Source organism: Cucurbita moschata, unplaced genomic scaffold, assembly GCF_002738365.1.
Source record: "Cucurbita moschata cultivar Rifu unplaced genomic scaffold, Cmos_1.0 Cmo_Scf00035, whole genome shotgun sequence".
Classification (NCBI taxonomy): domain Eukaryota; kingdom Viridiplantae; phylum Streptophyta; class Magnoliopsida; order Cucurbitales; family Cucurbitaceae; genus Cucurbita; species Cucurbita moschata.
The window spans coordinates 1867861-1880567 of NW_019268551.1; the positions used below are offsets into that span (position 1 = coordinate 1867861).

At 32.8% G+C, this 12707-nt stretch overlaps 1 protein-coding gene across 2 annotated transcripts; it reads right to left on the reverse strand.

The window, feature by feature from the left end:
• Window positions 1–1984: 1984 nt before the first annotated feature.
• On the reverse strand, window positions 1985–11801 carry LOC111431029 (serine/threonine-protein kinase rio2). Of its 2 annotated transcripts, none has more exons than XM_023067519.1 (15): window positions 11655–11801; window positions 8340–8466; window positions 8177–8223; window positions 7978–8048; window positions 7785–7898; window positions 7498–7673; window positions 7295–7383; window positions 6756–6873; window positions 6472–6545; window positions 6273–6320; window positions 4438–4606; window positions 3983–4096; window positions 3766–3855; window positions 3070–3123; window positions 1985–2390 (listed from the first exon to the last, which is right to left on the reverse strand). In XM_023067519.1, exons 2-15 carry the CDS (start codon window positions 8421–8423, stop codon window positions 2196–2198), a joined length of 1443 nt encoding a protein of 480 aa, XP_022923287.1. In that variant the 5' UTR covers window positions 8424–8466; window positions 11655–11801; the 3' UTR covers window positions 1985–2195. The 2 variants fall into 2 exon arrangements, with proteins under 2 accessions (XP_022923287.1, XP_022923288.1); XM_023067520.1 differs by having other exon boundaries at window positions 3070–3120; window positions 11655–11800.
• Window positions 11802–12707: the final 906 nt, after the last annotated feature.

Consider the following 12707-nt stretch of genomic DNA (forward strand, 5'->3'; position numbering starts at 1 on the left):
TAATATTTTATTTTGATACATGGGTTATTGCAAAAAAAAAATGTTATTTGATTATTTGTAAATAAAAATTTTATTTTTTAAAAATGGTTGGAATATTTATAGTGTAGGGTGTAAAATAGATTTAAACATTTAATAAGAATTAAATAATAAGAGAGAGGAGAAAATAAACTATTCCAATATTTTAAATAATTTATTTGAATTAATAATATAATAATTTGGGTTTTTGGTTGGAATCCGCTGGAAACGTATAATATTAAATTACCAGCGAAATTTAAAAGTGGGTAGACGGTTCTTTTTTTTAAAAAAAAAAAAATAATAATAAAATATATTCCATTTTTTATTTTTTTAAAAATTTAAAAGTATATGATGGTAATTATTACGACAAATATTATATAATATATTTTAGGTGCAACAAAATAAAATTATGGGTTTGCTAAGCCTTAAAGGAATTGTCTTTCCTTAATAAAATTATCATTATTATTATTAAATATTTTTTAATTTTAGCTTTTTTAAAAGTGAAAATTTTGATTAAATTTTTTGGGTTGAATTAATCTCAGTTGTTTGGATAGTTTATTAAAAAAAATTAAATAAAAGGAAAATATTAATTCTTTTAAAACCTCACTTCATTTATTTTTAAATCTTTAATTAAGATTTACAACTAAATTTGAATATATATTTTTAAAAGTGGAGAATAACTAATAAAAATTAATTAGAAAATTAAAAAAAATATATATATATATATAAATAATTGTATAGTAAACAAAAATATATTTTTTTAAAATTAATAATAAATTGGAGTTAATTATTTATTTATTTGTCAATTTTTTGAGTTATTTATTATAAATATTTTTTTCTTTAAAAAAATATATTAAAATTTAAAATTATTTGGAATCGTGCTTGGGAAGAACCCTAAATAAAAAAAAATATCAAACATATAAAACAATATTGAGAATATTAAGAATATATTTAATATTTTAATTATTTTTTTAACCCACTACCATTTTATTTTATTATATAAATATATATATATATAAGATTTAAATAGAAGCATTGACCAAGTAATTGCATAAAATACTCAGAAAGCATCTTTTTTTTTCAAAAATTGAAATTAAATATTTTATAGTCCAAAAAAAGCATTAAATAAAGGAAAGTATAGATAAGAACCAACCAATTCTTTAATTATTTGGTATTTGTTATTTATTTAATTAATTTAATTAATTTATTAAAAACTAATAGCATAAGCATATGGGTGAGAAGTTCGAGGCACATTTGCACCATTTTCTTTGCCCTTTTTATTTGTTTTTTTGCTAATTAATAATGGCCTCCATTATAATATTATTAAACTCTTTTTAATCTAATTTCTTCTAAATAATTATATAAAAATAAAATTATTTCATCTATATAATATTATTCATATTCTCATCATACTTTTCTTTCTAATATAATAATTTATGAATTCATATGCTCCTCTTGCCTAGCTTTTTGTCATGACCCCTCCTAATTATAAAAATAATAATTAAAAAAAAAAGGGTATTTTGATAATTTCACACCATATAAATTATTATTATTATTATAATTATTATCATATTTTGGGTCATATATCTCTTCTAATATGTATTAGCTAATTGACCATGGATTTTTCTTCAACCGAACTCAATAAAATTTCAAACCATCTTAATTTCGACTAAGAAATGATCGTCTTGTCTTTGACCCTCAGTTTGGATAATAAGAGAGAAGGAGACATGGGAGGAGAAGAAAGGAACAGGGGAGGAAAAATGTTGCAACGTCGTCGAGAATTTGTTATGTTTCCAAAACTAAAAAAAAGTTAAAATATTATGGGCCCCGATGTTTTTGTAACCAAGAGTAGATCCTATTAATCACACCTTTCATTTTCTAGTGATTCACATTAATTTCTAAAGAAATGCATAGACATTTGACAGACTATATAATATAGTGATATATATTAATTTCTAAAAACCAAATGTATCTAATTCATTATATATACGTACCCAATACTAGTTTCGTCAATATACTTTAATCATTATGTCAAAATACTACAAATGAGAAGGCTTCTAGCCTCGAGTATAAACCTTACATAGGGATAAAACCGAAACCGAAACCGAAGTTTTATTAAAGCACGAGGACAAAATTGACACAATGTGAGGATGTATGTGAGCATCAAGTATCCCAAAACGTCACCAGAGGCCGATTTGTTTATGAATCTTGGAATTGTTAGAAGACTTCCTACCCTTGTCTTTGTAGGTGTTTCTCGAGGCACGACCCTTTCTTCCTCCGCTGGCTGATGCTATGGCACGTTGTCTCTGCTTGTTCAACCGTTTGTTCAGTTCAGTATCGTCGTTTTCATCTCTAGCCTCACCTTCATCATCCCTCTGCAGAGAAATAGAGACATCTAATGTTACCTTCGATATTACACCACTGGCCACCCTAAGACTGTGACTAGACAATGAAGGTTCTAAATTATTCAGTTCTAAACTCTGAGGGCTTGAACATAAAACATCTTTGAGGCCATCTCCAAACATTGCTAGCATTTACACTATCGAGCACCTTGGCAAGTTTACTGGTCAATTTGTGTCCACATCTACTAATTTTAATGGACAACTGTTTCTCCCTATTACGTTTTCAATTTTAGGTGAAGGACTATCATGGTTCAAAAACATTCCCTCTAAGCTCCTGCGCCTTTTCGTAAGTCCAGATTTTAAGATCCCACATCGGTTGGGGATTATAAGGGTGTGGAAACCTCTCTCTAGCAGACGCGTTCTAAAAACTTTAAAGGGAAGCCCGAAAAAGACAATATCGACTAGCAGTTGACTTGGGCTGTTACACTAACCATGGTGATGTGAATATCATTTGAAGTGAAGGACGTGTGCTTAATATCTTCTCCACTATCTATGGACTAACATTCATAGATTCTCAAAATGTATTGGCGATATTGCCAAAGCAGCATAACCTATGCAAGTATATAGCCTCCTAAAACCAATTTCATGCAAAACAATAATAATAGTAATAATAAATAAACCAATTGGCGGCGTAAATTTTAAGGATTAATACCGTTTCACTTGAGCTATTCTCCAAGATTCCAGTTTCATTTGCTTCTTGGTTCTGCTAAGAAAAGAGGAGATGAAGATCAATTATGATTTAGCATTATACACATCATCCATGAGCAGACTTAGAACCTAAGCGGTCGGTCGCCTTCTAAAACTATAAAGAAAAGTTATACTTAAGTAGCTATTAAATGTACAAGGTGCCAACAGTGATTGGAACTATATGTTTGTTCAGCCCACCATTGTTGTCTAGTTTTGCTACCTCAAGAAGTCTTTTCGATTAGATTTATTTTCCAATCATAAGGTTTGTTCATCATTTAGGGATGGGTTCTTTGAAGAAATGTCAGTTCAGCCGTGCATGCTGGAGATCCGTGAAGCAATCTACCAGCAATGGTCAAAGGGATCGATAAATGGAGATGAAGATGGTGCAATTCTCGGTGGTTTTTGTGATTTATGTCTTCTCCCCTCTATAACTATGGTCTATTTCTATGGTATACTGTTTACACTTATCACAGAGTTGTAAGAAGGTTCATCGAGCTGAGGATAAGAGGGTGGACAGAGGTTCGTGATAGACGAACGTCAAGGAGGAAGATGGCGGAGGAGCGGGGGATGAGTCGAGATAGAGCATAGCAGACATGCCATAAATTAGATCCTTAACCACATAAGCAAGTAAAAGAAGGATAGTAGAAGTTAGAAATAATACATTTGAATCTGAGTCATTCTCAGATACATCATCCAGACATGTTTCATGGTTCCCCTGCAACTCTACATTTTCATCACCACTCAAGGTCTCCTATGAATTACAAATAAAACAGCTACATTTAGACTTTTATGACATCAAGAGAAGATGAAAATTAAATTTGATTGAAAGATACTCCGCAATTTCGAACTTAGTTTAAGCACAGTGATAAAATGAATACCTCAACTGATATGCGTAGATGTTCCACTGCATTGGTGTCCATTTCATTTAACTTAGAGCTTTCAGCTTCTTCCTCGCCAGAATCTGCATCTTCCTCGAGTCCGCCTTCAATAAACTACATGTACCAATATCAAATAGACAAACGTTGTAATCGTCAAGCAATTCAGAATGAACTGGTTAATCACATTTGGTCAAAATAATTTTAAATCCCCACGATGAACTTTGACGTTGGAGATATAATCATCACATAGTATTGCGAAAAACTCGAGGTCACTTATTGTTACTGGGGAGAAGAATTTACTGACATATTGGCCATATGTTCAACATTACACATGAGAGATGTGTATCTAACATTGCATACCAGCAAACATCATAAGAAACTTGAGGCCGTACCAAAATTAGACAATATACTGCAATTCCATCTCTCTGAACTCAGCAATAGAAGGTTTTCCATACCTTTTCAATGTCTTCCTGCTCCTTTCGTGTGAACCCACTGGCAGCAAGTTCCTTGTCTAGACTTCCTGCACCTTTAGATATAGAAGAAAAGCAAGGCCTTGCACTTTCATCATTGTCAATCTCTACGTCATTTTCATCGTCCACAGTCTCATGGAATGACAAGTTAAACCTGTGAGAGAAAGGAACTTAAGTCTTTAGCATAGCAATAAGAAGAGCCACTAACCCGCTGATATACTGTGAGATGGCTCAACAACATGCAAACCTGCTAGTTGAGTACGAACATCTTATTTACATATACTTCAAATTGAACTTGCGAGGGTTTAAACTGAATCACAAATCATGTCTCTAGCTTTCTTTCTTTTTTTGGGAAAAGATATGATATACATGGGCATACAAAAAACCAACAACCCCAAGCCTAATAACAGAGGAAAGACTTCGGATGAAGTCCAAGGAGTTTAATCTCAAACACAGAAAACCAGGAGGAAACATTATCTTTGAGACTTGGATATTTCAGAGCGGGGAGAATGGGTTAAGAAAGCAAGAAAATTTACTCATAAAACTCCCTTTCCATACCACTAGAAATTAAGAAGCACAAACATGGAGATATAGGATCCCCTTATTTAATGTTTCTAGATGCATAAATTTTACCCTTGGAGCCACTCTTATCAAAAATACAAAAGTTCATGAAACGCAAACAATTCCTGCCCAAGATCTCCACCTCATACTATATGTCTTTGCATAGACTTTTAACTGAAAAAATTCTTGAGGCACAATTTTTACTTTTCATTCAAACTTTGGTATTTATTCACTAATTTTAACAAAAAAAAACTTCAAAACTCTTTAAAAAATCTCACTGCTGTCAATTTTGTCTAAATTTGTTAATTGCATACCGATTATGTTTTATTAAGATTAGGTGAAGAGATAAGTCGGTTTCAGATTTTTGGGATGCTTCTCATTGTTCTTGGAATATTATATTTTGACGATTTCTTAGGGAGGGAATTCTCGATTTTCAGAATTTATTGGGATGTCTGTCTTTTCTTGGAGTTTCTTCAGATGATGATTCTCGTTCTTGGTCCTTGGAGTCATTTGGTTCCTTTTCAGTAAAGTCTCTAACTCCGTATTTGAACTCTTATTTGCCTATGAAAAGATATCTTTTTAATACTTTATGGAAATCTAAGTATCCAAAAAGAATCAACATTCTTTTATGGATCATGCTCAACGAACTCGGAATTTGACAGAAGTTTTACAAAGGAAGCTTGCATCTCAATCTCATTGTCATATGCCTTTAGTTTGTGTCTTCTGTTTGTCGGCTGGGAAGATTTTAAATCACATCTTTTTTCACTGCCCTTATGCTAGAGCTTGACAGCTTGTTGGGCCCGTTTGGTTCTCCTATTTCAATCATAATTAGGTGTTCTCCAACAATTTATAAGCCAATGTTCATTCTATACTTCTTGGTCCTCCTTTGTTGTGCTTCAAAGCCAGCAAAGATGAATTTGATTATATCCATTTTGCTAAAAGACCAGCCAATCAAATCTACTATAAGAAGTATCAAAATCATAAGGCATAAAATTTCTAATAAGCAGGCAAAAAGACCGTATCCGCATTATCTCAAAAGGCAGTAAAACATAATAGAATTTTCAATTTTGCATGGAAATTAAACAAAAAATTCCGTAAGTGTAACATAATTCCTACCAAACTCATTCATCATGCAAATTCATAGACAGTACAGCATAAAATATTCCTTCATACGACTGCATGCAATTATTCAACTTGTAATTTCATAATCCAAACAATAAACATACACATTTCAATATTCTTAACAACTAAGCACCAACCTTTTTCTAAAAAACTTAAAGACGCATTCAACATCACGATCAAAATACCTGAAATTAAAAACAAAAAAAAAAAAAAAAAAAAAAATCAAAATATTGTCCAATAAAGTGTAAGCTAATAACATAAACTTCAGGATTCATATCATAGAAAAAAATTTATAACCCAGAAAAATGAATTCGAGCCTCATATTGCATTTCTTACATTTGGGCATTGCGATGTGAGACAGAAACCATTTGTGGAAAATCGATCATGGTGACCTTCTCATCATCATTAATCTACAAAGCACAAGAATAGAAAGATTAATTAAACTGTTGAGCTCAAGATAAAAGTTGAACTGCTTTACAAGTTAAAAAATGAAAGTTCACAAAAACAAAGACAAAATATAAAGTTGAGGAAAAAGGGAAAAAAAAAAATTGGCAAGGAAAAGGGACAGTAATAAAACAATAAATGGTTTTGTTGCTTCCAAAAAATCCTCGAGAATATACCATAATGTTGAATTCGTTGAAGTCACAATGAATAAGTCCATGTTCAGCTAGACGAACGACAAGACCAATGATTGTTTCAAACACCACGTCTGGATTTTGTAACTGTTTTACCTGCACACTGCATTAAACCAAGAAGGATTGGTACTCTGGTTTGGAACAAGTAGGAAAGGATTAGCACAACATAGAATTATAGTTTTCGTCAATGCATATGTGCTCATCAAAAGGTTTCATGACCCTACTCCAGCTAGTTGTTTCCAAAACTAAAATTCCAGGATGGACCACTCAGACCTTTATAAATATTGGTTCTTCTTTATATTAGTTTGCGAGGGACTTAGCTTGTCATCCTCAACCGGTTTTGAAGTTCTCCCTCCTTATCAAAATAAGGATCTTTGGTTAAAATAATAATTTTGGTGCCTAATTAGACTGTATTTCTGTTATAGTTTCTACAACTGAATAATATATCATAAATCTGAAACTTCTGAACATATAGAGGATCGCAGCTTAACAATGAAAATTTTGTTTGGCAATGAAACTCTTACAGCGGATAACCTTCAACAAGTGACATAATGACACAATGCCTGTTAGAGTCTACTGCATTTGGAACAGGAAAACCATGTTCTTCCAAAGCCTATTACATAGAGCACAATAATCAAGCCTCCATCAATACCACAATTCATTCAAATAAATAAATAAAATGTAACTAATTAATAAAATTCAAATAGAAAATCGATGAACAGAGCACCTTCATGAATGCAAATTCTTTAACTGCAGCAAGCCGAGACAAGTAAAGCCAATTGTAACTACTGCGATGCCTCAAATAATCACGCTTAGATTTTACCGATCTAAAAGAAATTCTACCAAGTCTATGCAACTTCATGGCAAGCACAGTGCCATCTTCTTTTGCAACCTCAAAAATATCTATAATCAGCCATAACAACCCAGCCAAGAAATAATGAGTCAAATAGTATTCCACTTCATAGATACCAAAAAGAAAAAAACTTTTAAAGTTCTAACTAACTAGAAATTTACCAGACTCTTTCCCAACACCAATTTGACGACCAACAGCCACAAACACTCCACGATTTACCAAAGTTTTAATTGCAAGAAAATCATATCCCAGGTACGTAAGTCGAAACCCATCATCTAGACAAACACAAGAAAGATAATGAGATAGAGAGTTTAAAATTCAGAATTCCCACACCATAATTTAACAACTACTCACATTTAGAGGAATCGTGGTGCAATAACTTATATTTGAGTAAATTCTTCAGGACTTTGTAAGTTCCCCCATGCCTACACACACCATAGGAAAAAATTATTATTCACCACCCACCAGTAAAAAAGGGAAAAAGAATTAAAGACATGAGTTGCGAGACGCAAAGGAAAGAAACATTTCTTAAAAAAAATAATAGCAGTCATACCTTAGGGAAGCTATACGTTCCACAAGTTCTGAAGGAACAATTTCATGCTGAAACAACAAAAACAATTACATTAAATTCAAGTTGAAGGAACAATAAAAAAAAAAAAAAACTTAAAAGATGAATGAAATTTCCTCCCTCTAGAGAAGAGAATAGAAATACATACATTCCGCATCCCCATCTCAACCGCAGTAAGAACCCTAAAATCATCTTTCGAGAGATAACGCAGCACATTAACGTCAAGCTTCATCTTCTAATTTGGACCAAACTCACAACAACGTTAAATACCCAACCTACAATAGGAAGTGAACATCAACAAAGCATAAAGAAATTTATAAAAATAAAAAATAAAAAATAAAAAATAAAAAAAATTGAAACAAAGGAATAAAAATCTACATCTTCAAACTTCACAAAAGAGAAAGAAAAGAATGAACGGTGAGGAAGATTATGAGAGCGTGGGAAGCAGTGAAATTATATATGAGCTAAAGGTTGAATCTGAGAAGGGATTGATTGAAGGTTAAAATACACTATAAGCTAGGACTAAAAGGAGAATGGATAAAGGAGCCGCCACATCTAATAACGACTTGCTAAAAAGGGGTATCTCCATTGAGCTGTGGTGAGTTTGTTGCGTCCTGGAAACTTCAGGTTTATAACGCTATTCTGGCTGATTTGATTCTGAAAGGTCAGCAGCTATGGTTTCAAAAATTGAAAATCAAAGGAATAGAGGGCAACATTAACCCTAAATTTTTTTCATAATTGGGTCTGGCACCAGGTAAAGTCAAAACTTCATTGTTACAATTTTTTTTTTTTTTTTTATTTTTATAAAAAACAATTTCATTGATGATTGAAATTTACAAAAGGGATGTAATATCCATGATAATTATAAAAGGCCTTCCACGTTTACAATGAGTGAGGTGTAACTATAAGAAGTAAAAATATTAGAGAGCTTACACCAGGATATAGCTTGGTAAACAATATTGTCGAAGAATTTTGTATAATTCTGAGTCTGATTTCTTTCTCTTCACCGATTCCAAAAGAAAGTCATGATGAGGTTTTTCTATAGTAGGACTTTTGCATTCTTGAATGGGTAGTATGTTAAGGTCATGTCCAATAGATCCTCCCAAGGAAATGTGAGATGCCATCCAAATATATTGAAAATCATTGTCTAAAAATTTTGATCTTATGTGCATTGCATAAATAAGTGGCTCTGTGATTTGTTTTCTTTCTTGCATAATGGACACCAATTTGGAGAAAAAGTAATGTGAGGCATTCTTTTTTGAAGATTTTCGTCTGTGCTAATAACTTTATGCACTAATTCCCAAAGGAAGAACTTCACCTTTTTAGGGTGATGTCCATTACATATTATCTGTGCTAGCGTGAGATTTATTACTTCTACTTTTTTCTCATGTCGATCATCAAGGATTTTGTAGAGAAAACCTCATCAGCACTAGGGAGACAAGTTAGTGAGTCTACTTCGTTTGACAATACCACTGGGACAAGGTCAAGGCTTAATTCGGCCCATTCTGTTGCTTCGTTATCCATTGAATTCCTACCAAGCTTCAGGTCCTAGAATTTGTTGACAACATTCCACATTTCATTGATCGTGGCTTTTTTATTATGAGAGACTCTGTACAAAAGTGGATACTGTAGAGCTAGCGTGGTGTTTTGAATCCATGGGTCGGTCCAAAATGAAGTGCTTCCTCCATCACCCACCCTATGTCAAATTCGGTTGGCGATGAGGTTTTGATGTTTCTTTATGTACTTCCAAGGCCCTTTTGCAAATGATGGGGGGTTGATTCTTGTCAGATGTAGGAGTATATTTAACCTTTATAAGATTTCTCCATAAGGCATTTTCTTCGTGATGATATTTCTATATCTATTTTGCGAGGAGAGCTTTTTTCTTCTTCTTCATCTAGAAAAGACCGAAGACTCCCTTTTCTGTTGGGAGGTTTATAATATTCAATCGACCAAGGTATGGGTCATCCTTCCACAAATAGTCCTGAATAATCTTTCTATATCCAATGCCACTTTTTATAGCATTTCGAATAGACTTGTAGTAAGTGGGGAGGTTGGATAATGTGACTTGTATTAGGTTGAGTTTTCTACCTTTTGAAGTATAACATGATAACCATGTTGACAGACTTCTTTCTATTTTTTCAATAATAGTCTTCCAGAAGAAAAAATGTTGTGGTTTCCTTTTAAGGGGAATTCTAGGTACATATTCAACCATTCTCTCTTCTTACAACCATATATGCTAGGATGCACATAATCTCTATTTTTTGGACATTGATATTTTGTCTAGAGAAACCTTCGAAGGTTTTTACTATCTCGATCGTGTTTTTATGGAAGAGACCTCTACCAAGTCATGAAAGGGGATTGTATCATCCACGAACTAAAGGTGGTTCATACTTAAGCCATCATTACCAATCTGAAAACCTTTTATCTGGCCTTAGTATTCTGATAGTGGATCCCCTTGTCAAAGACCCCTTGTGGCATAAATCTTCCCTCTTGGTCTTCCATTGATGATGGAGAAGATTGTGGATGAGCTGCATCCTTTTATCCACCTCCGCCATTTTGAGTCAAATCCTTTTGCTACAAGAATGTTTTCAAAGAAAGTCCAATCAACCTTGTCGAAGACCTTTTCCAAGTCAAGTTTGATGACCACGCCTTTTTGTTTCTTTCTTTCCCATTCATCTATGAGTTCATTTGTCATGAGGGATGCATCGAGAATTTGTCGCCCCTCTACAAAAGTTGTATGTTGCTCGGTAACTGTGAAAGGGGGTACCTTTTTAAGACACTGATAATACCCTTACTATGATTTTATATGGTCCAGTCTAAGACTTATAGGATGAAAGTCTGCAACAGTGCGGGCATACAGTTTCTTTGAGGTCAAATGTTTCAACAGCTATTTTGTGGCTTTTATGAAAGGAAAGAAATGCTAGAATATTCTTAGATACATACAACTTTCTTTTAATTTTATTGTGATATTGTACGGACTATTGCCTCCCATGGGCGTACATACTACACGTTTTCTGTAATTACTCCACCTACCTCATTAATTTAGATAGATCTACTGGTAATTTTGTTGGGTAACAGACTATTTGCCCCTTTGCCTGCTTCGTGTTTTGTTATGCCTCTATTGAATGAAGATTTTATTGTCTCCTAAAGCCAATTTTCAGCCCAAAACCAACGAGATATACAGACAGATGATCAAAGACAAACATATGGCAAGTAAGCAAAATGCAGAGGGTAGCACACGACAGTTCGAGAAGTCCAAATTTGCCACAACTGATATCTTTTTCGTTGCTATTCTGCTATTGTTATTTAAAAAAAAAAAAAAAAACAATAAAAAAAATCAAAACAATTCCTCCATTCTTTCAAGACCATTCTAATTTGAGTTTTTCAAGGGCGAAGAAAGACATAGATGAAGATTGGGAGAATAGCAGTAACAATAAACAAAAGAGTAGAAAATCAGTGTAACCTGGTAGGACGTAGTATGCGGCAACACGACCGGAAGAGAGACGGCGGCGGGCAACGCTGAACGGGAGAGAGGCAGCGAGAGACACTGGGCTGCTGAAAGGGGAAGCCGGCGTGAAGATGAAGGTGGAAGGGTTTATGCTTCTCTTTCTTTTATTTCTTTTTAGTATATCGATTTTTATTTAATAAAATTTAAATGTTTTGTTTTAATCAAATTTAGATAATTTGTTTTTTAATAAATTTTAAATAATTTGTTTTCTTTTTAAATTATTTCTCCTTCATCTTCCTTATTTTTCTCAAACTTTTTTTCCATTTTTATTCTTCTTTTTCCTTTATTTTTTATTTATTGGTTGCTTTTGTTGTTTTTTTAGTACGATTTTTCTTTTTTTCTTTTTTCTTTTTTTTTGTTATTCCTTTATTTTTTATATTTCATATTGTTTCACTTTTTTTTTTTATAATTCTTTTTAAATTGTTTTCATTTTTTTATAAAAAAAAATTACTTTACTATCAAATTTTGGAGAAATAAAAAACAAATGCTAATTTGATTTTTTAAATATAACATGTATAATTAAATATTTAATTTGATTATAATGTTAATGAGTAAAAATTTATATAACTTTATTAAATTTGACTTTTTGAATTAAAGTAGAGATGGGCCGAGCACTATGAGTACAGAGGAAAGCTCTAGTCGCCCTAGTTGCACAGCTAACAGGCGAAACTCTTGTCGTAGTTTAGTAGAGGGACGGACACCTTTTTTTGTTATCTAAAGGCGAAGGCTCTAAAGTGGGCAAACACTTAGCCCAACAAGCTACGACCATAGCACTGGCCTCTATTTTATTTTTTATTTTGATTCAATACAATTAGGGGGAAAATCGTACAATTCCCTACTGAGATGAAAGTCTCAATGAATCTTCTACACACCGGGCATACCTATTCTGCTGCACATCTTTCTCGTGGTTATGTTTTTAGTCTGGAATCATGCTCTTATTTCAAAAAAAATTCAAAATATTTGATTGATTAATGGAGGGAGCTAATTTCAATTCAAAGAACACATACG

What these genes read in the sequence shown, in the direction of transcription:
- LOC111431029 (XM_023067519.1), bottom strand. Translation starts at nt 8,423, where the DNA reads ATGAAGCTTGACGTTAATGTGCTGCGTTATCTCTCGAAAGATGATTTT. An exon ending in TTGAGATGGGGATGCGGAAT is followed by an intron (nt 8,224 to 8,339) that starts GTATGTATTTCT and finishes TTGTTGTTTCAG; the next exon opens with CATGAAATTGTTCCTTCAGA. An exon ending in GAACGTATAGCTTCCCTAAG is followed by an intron (nt 8,049 to 8,176) that starts GTATGACTGCTA and finishes TGGTGTGTGTAG; the next exon opens with GCATGGGGGAACTTACAAAG.